Source organism: Babylonia areolata, chromosome 30 (genome assembly GCF_041734735.1).
Source record: "Babylonia areolata isolate BAREFJ2019XMU chromosome 30, ASM4173473v1, whole genome shotgun sequence".
Classification (NCBI taxonomy): domain Eukaryota; kingdom Metazoa; phylum Mollusca; class Gastropoda; order Neogastropoda; family Buccinidae; genus Babylonia; species Babylonia areolata.
Window position 1 is genome coordinate 23757046 of NC_134905.1, and position 11318 is coordinate 23768363.

An 11318-nucleotide genomic window follows, 5' to 3' on the forward strand; every position below is an offset into this window, starting at 1 on the left:
CCATTAATTAAAGGACACAATAAAACTGCCTATTATAGAAACACATAATAATGATAATAAATCATATGAGTTGTTTCCATTTGTAATATTTATATGATCCATAGACATAAAGGCTAATCATTTGGGAACAGAGATCAATAAAAACAAATCAAGGCAACATAGGTGTCAAATGCATCAACACTGGAAAGGCACTTTGCTCCCAGAAAGCCCAGAACTCCTAGAAAAGCAGTCCTGGAAAGACAGTTTACTCACAGAAAGGCATTTTATTCCTGGAAAGGCACTTTGCTTATGGAAAGGTATACCTATTTCTAGAAAGACACTTTTCTCCTGTGAAGGCACTTCATTCCCAGAAATGCACGTGACTCCAAGACAAACACTTTACTCTGAGGAAGGAGCTTTACTCACAGAAAGGCACTTTACTCACAGAAAAGTATACCGACTTCCAAAAAGGCACTTTACTCCTAGGAAAGCATTCTATTCCCAGAAAGGCATTTTACTGATAGAAAGGTCACACCTTCTTCTTGAACGGCAGTTCTCTCCTAGGACGGCACTTTATTCTTAGAAGGGCACTTTACTCCGAAGAAAGCACTTTATCCCTGGAAAGGCACGTAGAAAGTTATATACCTACTTCTAGAAAGGCACTTTGCTCATAGAAAGGTATACCTACTTCTATACAGGCACTTTGCTCATAGAAAGGTATACCTACTTCTATACAGGCACTTTGCTCATAGAAAGGTGTACCTACTGCTAGAAAGGCACTTTACTCATAGAAAAGTATACATACTTATATACAGGCACTTTGCTCGTAGAAAGGTATGCCTACTTCTATACAGGCACTTTACTCATAGAAAGGTATACCTACTTCTAGAAAGGCACTTTGCTCGTAGAAAGGTATACATACTGCTAGAAATGCACTTTACTTATAGAAAGGTATACCTACTGCTAGAAAGGCACTTTACTCATAGAAAGGTATGCCTACTGCTAGAAAGGCACTTTACTCATAGAAAGGTATGCCTACTTCTATACAGGCACTTTACTCATAGAAAGGTATACCTACTTCTATACAGGCACTTTACTCATAGAAAGGTATACCTACTTCTATACAGGCACTTTACTTTAGAAAGGTATACCTACTTCTATACAGGCACTTTGCTCATAGAAAGGTGTACCTACTTCTAGAAAGGCACTTTACTCTGGAAAGGTATACCTACTTCTATACAGGCACTTTACTCATTGAAAGGTATACCTACTTCTAGAAAGGCACTTTGCTCTAGAAAGGCACACCTACTTCTAGAAAGGTATTTTACTCATAGAAAGGTATATACCTACTTCTAGAAAGGCACTTTGCTCGTAGAAAGGTATGCCTACTTCTAGAAAGGCACTTTACTCATAGAAAGGTATACCTACTTCTAGAAAGGCACTTTACTCATAGAAAGGTATGCCTACTTCTATGCAGGCACTTTACTCTAGAAAGGTATACCTACTTCTATACAGGCACTTTACTCATAGAAAGGTATACCTACTTCTAGAAAGGCACTTTACTCATAGAAAGGTATACCTACTTCTAGAAAGGCACTTTACTCATAGAAAGGTATACCTACTTCTAGAAAGGCACTTTACTCATAGAAAGGTATACCTATTTCTGGAAAGGCATTTTGCTCATAGAAAGGTATATACCTACTTCTAGAAAGGCGCTTTGCTCGTAGAAAGGCATGCCTACTTCTAGAAAGGCACATTACTCGTAGAAAGGTATGCCAAGGCACTTTGCTCCGAACTGAGAAGGCACTATTTCACCCTAGAAAGGCACTTTACTCACAGAAAGGTATATATATATATATATATATATATATATATATATATATATATATATATATATATATATCTAGGAACTTCACTCCTAGGAAGGCACTTTTACTCTTAGAAATGCACTGTATTCCTCACTTCTACCCGGATATGACTAGGTTTCTTCTTCTTCTTCTTTTTCGCTCGTGGGCTGCAGCTCCCACGTTCACTTGTATGTACACGAGTGGGCTTTTACGTGCATGACCGTTTTTACCCCGCCATGAAAGCAGCCGTACTCCGTTTCCGGGGGTGTGCATGCTGGGTATGTTCTTGTTTCCATAACCCACCTAACACTGATATGGATAACAGGATCCTTAACAGTACGTATTTGATCTGCTTGCGTGTACACACGAAGGGGGTTCAGGCCACAACCAGGTCTGCACATAGTCATGTTGACCTGGGAGATCGGGAAAAAATCTCCACCCTTTACCCACCAGGCGCCGTTACCGAGATTCGAACCCCGAGGACCTTCAGATTGAAAGTCCAAAGCTTTAACCATTCGGCTATTGCGCCCGTCGTCTAGGTTTCTGACTTAGCAGCGGGGAAGGTGAAAAGAGCGGAAGGAGAGGACTGCCAGCCGTCCCCCGATGCAAAGACCTAGAAACACTGAGTGGAGTGATGGCCTGGAGGTAACGCGTCCGCCTAGGAAGCGAGAGAATCTGAGCGCACTGGTTCGAATCACGGTACCGTCGCCAGTATTTTCTCCCCCTCCACTATATAGACCTAGAGTGGCGGTCTGGACGCTATATATAGTCATTCGGATGAGACGATAAGCGGCCGAGGTCCCGTGTGCAGCACTGATGCACTTAGCGTACGTAAAAGAACCCACGGCAACAAAAGGGATGTCCCTGGCAAAATTCTGTTGAAAAATTCCACTTGGAAAGGACAAACAAATAAGAAAACTGCAGGCAGGAGAGAGAGAGAGAGAGAGAGAGAGAGAGAGAGAGAGAGAAGGGGGGGGGGGGCGTTCTCAGTGTAGCGACGCGTTTTCCCTGGGGAGAGCAGCCCGAATTTCACACAGAGAAATCTTTTGAGGCAAAAAAGAGTGTACAATACAATACAATACAATATAAATTAATGAATATGGATCCCGGATGTCCATACCGCCGTAAAATGCTGTAATTATGGGACCTTTAGCATTTTTAACATGTCAGTAGTGTCCCTGCAGCCGCCTTCCTATGCCAAGACCGAGAAACAGTGAATATGAATGCAGTGTCGATCTATACCGCCGTAAAAATGCTATAATCATGGGATTTTCAGCCTTTTTAATCTGCCAGCAGTGTCCCCGCTTTGAAAGGGCACAAACAACAGCTGTCACTGTAAAGCCAAGCAAGAGCGAGAGAGAGGGGGGGGGGGGGGGAGAGAAAATATATATATAGAGAGAGAGAGGGTGGGGGTAGAGAGACACAGAGAGAGAGAGAGAGAGAGAGGGTGGAAGCAGACAGAGAGGCAGAGAGAGAGAGAGAGAGGGGGGGGGGGGGTGTTAGGCAGACAGACAGAGAGAGAGATAGATAGATAAAGAGAGAGAGAGTGAGAGAGAGAGAGGCAGACACACATGCACAGACAGACAGAGAGACTGCACAAGTTAATTTCCACACGAATTGTAGAAGTGGATCTGACTGAAGGGACAGCGATAAAAATAAATAAACAGAGACAGAGGGAAAGGGAGGGAAACACTGACAGACAGGCATGCAAACAAACGGCAGAAAAACAGCCGATAAACATGCAGCAAAACACTTAATAGTGTGTGTGTGTGTGTGTGTGTGTGATTGTGTGTGTGTGTGTAAGTATCCATATCATCAGCCTGTATCATATTCACCGAAACCACTCCCCTCAACACCATTCGCATCGCAGAGACACACTAACCCAGATTTTCCTTGTTCCACCGTGAAATCAAATCACTATCGATCACAGAAGACGGAGAAGATAAAACACCTATTAACCCAAATCCGTCACAACAATGAAAAAAACAAAACAATAACGCAAATCACGATACCAACGCGTGAAAATGACGTGACAGAAATTCACAGATTAATCGGGTGGAAGACGACTGATATTATCTATATCTTCCTCATCCCATGGAAACTTCAGTGATCGACAGACCAATCAACAACTCCGAACTCCGATTTCCGAACAATCATGTGATGAACATTGGATGGTCCGCCGCGGGTCCGTCGTCGACGCGGGGAGGTGATCTACTTTTTGTTAGGTTTGATAAGCTGCAGACTTATTGATTGATTGTCGCAACAATTATGTGTGTCTTTCTGTCTTCTCACACACACACACACACACACACACACACACACACAAGCGCGCGCGCGCGCGCGCGCGTCCAGACACTGCCACACTGCCGCGACGCGTCCACACACACACACACACACACACACACACACACACACACACACACACACACACACACACACACACACACACACACACAGTGACGTGGCGCACGCGCACGCACGCACACACACACACACACACAACACAACACAACACACACACACACACACACACACCGTCACAACACAACACACACACACACACACACACACACACACACACACACACCCCTCGTGTATGCACACACACACACACACCTAAACACACCACTGTACAGACAGACAGACAGACAGACACACACACACACACACACACACACACACACACACACACACACACACACACACACACACACACACACACACACACACACACACACACACACACACACACACACACACACACACACACATGATCTGATCATTCTCGGACACAAGCAATCAAAACTGAAAGGACAAACTGATGCGCACATCAGTTAACGTGTCTAACATTCTAGTTACACTGAGTGTCAGTGCATCACTTGGGATCGACTGATATTCCACATCACTGAGTCAGTCACAGAGGTGAATACAAGACCGACTCTGAAAAATAAGAAATGAAAGAAAGGAGGCTTTATTTGGCTCTTTGAGATACTGTAATTATATAATCCAGTCATAGAAGCGACATGACGGCATCTGTCGTATAATGTATGTATGTATGTCTGTTACAGCACTTGTCGTATAATATGAATGTAGAATGTATGTATGTATGCGTGCGGCGTGTGCGGCGGCGTGCATGCGAGTGTGTGTGTGTGAGTGCGTACTCAGTTACTGACGTACAGGCGTGTGTGAGTGCGTACGTATGGGTGCCGCGTCAGTGGCGGCCGGGACTGGCTGGATGCCGTTCGGTCCGGGTCGAGAGAGAGTGAGGCTCCGGCAGTGAGACTCGGCCAAGGGGATGGGGCCCGGGGTGGCCGCGGGGGAAGGAGGGGGGGGGGGGGGCGGGGAGGGGGATCCTAATCTGCCACGGTGGAGGGAGGGAGAGAGGGACTGCAGAGGCCGAGAGGAAGAAAGAGAGCGACCAGTACTAGTACCTATGTATGCGCCTCAGTGCAAATTCATGAACAAACAGACAATCACTGAGTCATAATTATGCTTCTGATGGAGAATACTAAAGAAATACATTCTGTGTAAGAGCGATAAGCCGGGCCGACTATTTATTATTTAATTTTATTTATTTATTTATTGTACTGACGAAGACGATACAGTTGCATCACATTTTGTAATTTCAGATTTTTGAAATATCTTTTAAAGCTTTAATCCACAAGAAATAAGATATACACCATTTTTATTTTTTTTTTTTCATAAGCATAATATTTATTATGTTTTTTTTCCCCGAAGGCATCAGTGTACGTGCAGGCACACTTCTGATGAGTGCACAGCCACACATGCACGCACACTTAACACCAGTGTCAAATGCACACACGTACACACACACACACACACACACACACACACACACACACACAACCTACTACATAACCCGCCATTCAGTTTTGCATTTTAACCTGTATTGTGTTTCTAAATGGGGACTGTGGCCAAGAATTGAAGGGAGATCACTGCCAAAGACAACAGCTGAACATCATGACAAAATCAGTGATGTCAACGGAGGAAGCACAGGAGCAGCACAGTCATGAGCGAATTCGAGCTAGTCTACCCTTGCTTGGGATCGAAAACTCTGACAGACGAAGAACCTGTCGGCAGAAGCGGCCATTCCATGGTGCCGGACGAGTCTAACCTATACATTTTCGGCGGTTATAATCCTTTAGGGCGAGCGGTGAATCAAGGCCAGCCCACTGTTTTGGACGAACTGTGGAAGTTCAACTTCGCGACAGAAAAGTGGACAAAAATCGAAACGGAAAGCTGTCCAAACACTTGTGCGTCATCCTGTTTGGTGAAGCATGGGTCCAAACTATACGTGTTTGGTGGAACGTCATATCCCTTCGGTCAAAGAAGCGGCAACACGGTTTTTGTGTGTGATTTGGAAAAACCAAGAGAAACTTTACAGTCATCGTCATCAAGTGGTGAGTCCAGCAGTGAAGTGTTAGTCTCTTATCAGTGGGACGCTCTGCAGGTTGCAGACTCACAGAACACTGAGGACAATGACGAGAACAGACCACCGAAAGGGTACGGGCAGAGCATCATTTTTCATGACCATTACTTGTACACATTTGGCGGAGCAGTGGGCTTCTATAACGAAGCTATCGGAGATCTGTACAGACTGGATCTGAACACCAAGACGTGGGAGAAAATGTGGCCAGAAGGAGAAATGCCAGAAGGCCGCTACAAACAAGAAGTCATTCGAGATGAGGAGGGGTATGTGTTGATTGTGATCCTGAGTGACTGCAATATGTATAGAATGATTACTTTTTTTGCAGGCCTCCCCCACCTGTAAAAATCTATTTAAAAAAAAAAAATTTTTGGAATATATACCCCACGTTTCAGGTTTCACAACACCAATTTAGCTACCTTGACCAAGTTGAAAATGTTTAGGTTGTGTGTGTGTGTGTGTGTGTGTGTGTGTGTGTGTGTGTGGATTTATTCAATCTGTGGCCAGGTTAGTCTTATTGTCTTGTCTTGTCTTGTCTATAAAAAGTATAATCCTGTGGTAATCCCTAAGCAGGGCAACAGTCCACAATAGGGGGGTGCACTCTAAGTGACTGATGTCTGTGTATGACCGTTAAGCCCCCTAGTTCAGCCAGGGGAACTGGGTCCTACACAGCATCAGTCAAAAAAAAACACCCCCAAACTCCAAACAACAACAAACAAACAAAGCGCCCCACCCGCACACCCCCCCCCCCTCCCCCCCTAAAAAAACCCCAACCCTGTCCTGTACTGGGCTTTAGCTATACTGAGCCTGAGGCTGGCAGCCAGGCCTCAGTCCTTGTCTGGAAAGACTGAGGGGAAATGGCTGAGATTTTATGGTCTGGAATCTGGTTCCACAGGTGGACAGCTGAAGGGAAGAGGGAGTGCCTGTGGGAGTCACGCACACACGCATTGTTCATAGCTGAGTATACCTACTCGGCTTAGATCAAATGTCTTGCACTTCATGTATAATTTTGGAGTGGTGTTCAGATTTCAAGTCAAATGTTTGCATAAGTTGGACATGGTTGATGGTGGGCTTTAGCATGAAAGAAAGCTATGGACCATAGTACTGGTTACTATAACACAGCTGTGTCTTCCCAGTATAAAGTGGGCTAACACAGTAGCAGCATTATCATCAAAATCAGTCCTCATTTGTCTACCAACTTTTTGTTGAAACGATTGCCCCTGATTCTGAGGTCTCATGTTGTGCTGTAATTATGACATCGGTTTTGATTCTCCCTTCACTTGCTTGCTTGTGGTGAGATCTTGTTAACCCGTTCGCTGCTATTAACATAGTTTGTTGTGCTGTTGTGTGCGTATGTGTTAGGGTAGCTGTTAGATACACATGTATGTTAAAATGTATGTATGCAGCGTGTGTGTGTGTGTGTGTGTGTGTGTGTGTGTGTGTGTGTGTAGTCACATTTTGGTGTGTGTATGTAACATAGATATGATGTTTTATGTTAACAAAAGCATTTTTGTAAAGCACCTAGAGCAGATTTCTGGATAGTGTGCTATATAAGTATCCATTATTATTATTATTATGCTGTTTTCTAAGAAAATAGATTTCCAGAAAAATAGCAAAACTGAACACACACACACACACACACACACACACACACACACACACACACACACACACACACACACATTGTTTTTGAATTGGACAGCTTGTACTCAACCATGTATTTTATTTAGCTGTTCTAAAACCTAAACACTGTGCTGTGCTGTTTTCTGAGAAAATAGATTTGAGAAAAATATTTTTCTGAGAAAAATAGCAAAACTATACTTGTAATCTTACATACAGTGACACACACACACACACACACACACACACACACACACACACACACACACACACACACACACACACACAATTTTTAAACCGGATAGCTCATTCAAAATCTTTTATTGCCTTTCTAAAATCTAAACTGTGCACCTCTCACCGTTCCCCACAGTTTCTTCATAATGGGCGGGGGCAGACTCCACATGGCCATGCCAGTCCACATCCTGCATCGCTACTCCTTCATCGAAAACACGTGGACCAAGTACAGAACCATCCCGGACCCCACCTTCGGCATCCCCAAGGCCCGCAGCGCCTTCGGGTTTGTGCAGGTGGACCGCGACGTGTACGTGTGCGGCGGGTCGCTGTACGGCGTCAACACCCAGCCTCACCAGGTGCTGCAGGACATCTGGCACCTGTCCTTGACCTCTTTCCGGTGGACGCAGCTCTCCTCCACGCTGCCGGAGCCCATGTACTTCCATCGGGCTTCGGTGTCCCCTGCCAACTACCTGTACGTGTACGGCGGGGTGGTGATGGGCGGGAGGCGGTCGACGAAGCTCTACCGCTACCGCCTCCCGTTCCAGATGCCAATGCTGTCAGAGCTGTGCTGGGCGAAGGTGTGTCGCGCCTGGAAGGACGACAGACTGGGCAGCACGGTTCCCCAGGACCTGATTGAGACGTATGGCATTCCGCGGAAGTTTGTGCAGCGTTTGTCTTAGCTGTTTCTTTCTTTTTTTTTTCTTACTTACTTAAAAAAAAAAAAAAAAATCTTTACATATATATATATATATTATATGTATACTTAATCATTTTTGCTTGATATCAGTGGGTTGTAATTTGACAGGTGAAATGTGTGGGTAGAAAAGTTGTTTAAAGCAGTGTGACAGTTCGAGTTGTGTGGTTTTGCTGAATGGAGGAATTATTGAGAGAAATTTCAATGCTGTTAAGTAGTTAACGCTCAATAACAGTACTGTTATAAACCCTTTGTAGAATCTGTTGTATGGTTTCACAATAGTGCATGCTTAAAGAACTTTCAGAGGAGCTGTGCTGTCAACTGGTGTAAATGAAAAAGCTGAAATCCTGTGCTAGTTTTACTAGAATTATATAGTATTCTGAAAGTTGACCTGTTTTTTTTTCACTGTTACAGCAAGACTTTGTTATAAGTATATGGTTTTTAAGTAAAAGGAAATTCATGACATATTTTTCACACTCTTCTCAGTTTTTTTCCTCAGCATCGCTGCTGTTGTTCTAACCTGCAGTTCTCCAGTAACATGTCTTTGAAGAAGACAGTGCCGACTTCACTGTTGATTTGATTAACATGACAAAACTAAGACGAAGAGCAAGAGGAATTATTATGAACATCCTTGGTTGTGACACCATTAACCAATATGACTTTATGTTCAAACAAACTGATTTGTTCTCATTAGCTTATTCTAAAATAATTTTTTGGTGAGAGGTGGGTCACCTTGCTTTGGGATTGCAAGGTCAGGGAAACTGTCGTGACAGTTTATAGCTGTTGAATGTTTAAAAGACGGGCGCAATAGCCGAGTGGTTAAAACGTTGGACTTTCAATCTGAGGGTCCCGGGTTCGAATCACGGTGACGGCGCCTGGTGGGTAAAGGGTGGAGATTTTTACGATCTCCCAGGTCAACACATGTGCAGGCCTGCTAGTGCCTGAACCCCCTTCGTGTGTATATGCAAGCAGAAGATCAAATACGCACGTTAAAGATCCTGTAATCCATGTCAGCGTTCGGTGGGTTATGGAAACAAGAACATACCCAGCATGCACACCCCCGAAAGCGGAGTATGGCTGCCTACATGGCGGGGTAAAAACGGTCATACACGTAAAAGCCCACTCGTGTGCATACGAGTGAAAGTGGGGGTTGCAGCCCACGAACGAAGAAGAAGAATGTTTAAATGACTTCATGACTGGTTAAAGTAACTGGTTTTTAACCCTTCCAGTATGCTTGCCACATGCCATCATCATGTTACATGTACATTCCTTACAGTGTGGTAACAGAATGTTGTTACACAGCGCCCAAGGTTCACTATCTCATTTGAGACACACAGTTAAAGGGAAGCAACCCAATGGTGTTTTATACAGATTTCCTTGTTGTTGCTTCCCTTCCACTGTCAGTGCTGTAAACTTCTCTCAAACTGCAGGATTTCCAGTGGGTTAGAACTTGAGATACTGTGTTGTGTCTCAACACTCGGCTTATGTTAGAAGGATTGATGTAAGCTTACACAGTTGGGCCAACAGCAAAGTGAGAGGTGTATTTCAGTGGATTCTCCACTGCGATGGGAAGTCAATTTACAGCTGAGTTTTTTGTGAAGGACTATGACTCTCAAACTAGTAGGCAAGATTGCACTGGCTCTTTGTGCTGCAGCCTTGGGAGACTAGTTGGCCTTTGGGGACCATCCCAGTGCTGACTGACCTAATTTATCTCTTTTGGCTGAAAGAATGGGGATATAACTTGGGGCTTGGGCAAGACTTTAATCAAATCCACTATTAAAATCAAATTCTAGCCCCAGTAATCGGGACAGTGGGTTGCCTTCTCTGCTGTTCAGCTGGTCATAGTTGGACAGGACTGCCGTGCAGATACTGTGTCAGTGTTACCTAGCCTGCTTATTGCTCTGGGCTCCTCCAGGAGGGCAGAGCTTGGCAGTGAAGCCTTCACTTTATAGTTTGACTGGCAATGGAAGGGAGGAGTCTGAGGTGTAGAGCGTCTGTGTGCATTCTTTGTGATCTGTCTTTATTAGTGTTTCCGTGACCGTTCTGCTTCTGGCTCTGTGTTTCAGTCTGTGCGAGTTTCAGTATGGATCTGTGTCTTGCTTGTTGACAACGCTGTTGTTGCTACGGTTTAAAAAAAAAAATCTGTTTTCTTTATAACAGTTTTGGATAAAGTTTAATATTTTTGTTTTGATAAGATATAGATCTAAACCAGCCACTGTGGCGAAGTGGTTTGCATCGTGGACTGACGGCTGGGAGGATACGGGTTCGAATCACAGAAGAGGTGGGGACCACCACAGTTGAATATCATCCACTTCATGGATGTGTCTTTGGGTGTGCTGCTCTAATTACCGACAAACACCGCAAGTGTCTCGGGCCTGGTTGACGCCGGGATATTATTAGGACAGGAAACGTAGAGTACAGCCTTGTCACAAAATCCAAAACCAAAATGGACCTTCATAGCAACATTGTCATCATCATCGTCATCCTCATCCTCCTT

At 44.3% G+C, this 11318-nt stretch overlaps 1 protein-coding gene across 1 annotated transcript; it reads left to right on the forward strand.

Moving 5' to 3' along the window:
* The first annotated feature begins 5839 nt into the window (after nt 1-5839).
* LOC143275635 (kelch domain-containing protein 10-like) lies at nt 5840-8807 on the forward strand. The gene is made up of 2 exons (XM_076579884.1): nt 5840-6539; nt 8264-8807. The coding sequence occupies exons 1-2, from the start codon at nt 5857-5859 to the stop codon at nt 8805-8807; spliced, it is 1227 nt and encodes a 408-aa protein (XP_076435999.1). The 5' UTR covers nt 5840-5856.
* Nucleotides 8808-11318: the final 2511 nt, after the last annotated feature.

Bases quoted from the DNA above. Each gene is read 5' to 3' on its own strand.
- LOC143275635 (XM_076579884.1), top strand. From the start codon at position 5,857: ATGAGCGAATTCGAGCTAGTCTACCCTTGCTTGGGATCGAAAACTCTG. The intron at 6,540-8,263 runs GTATGTGTTGAT...CGTTCCCCACAG, and splicing joins GTCATTCGAGATGAGGAGGG to TTTCTTCATAATGGGCGGGG.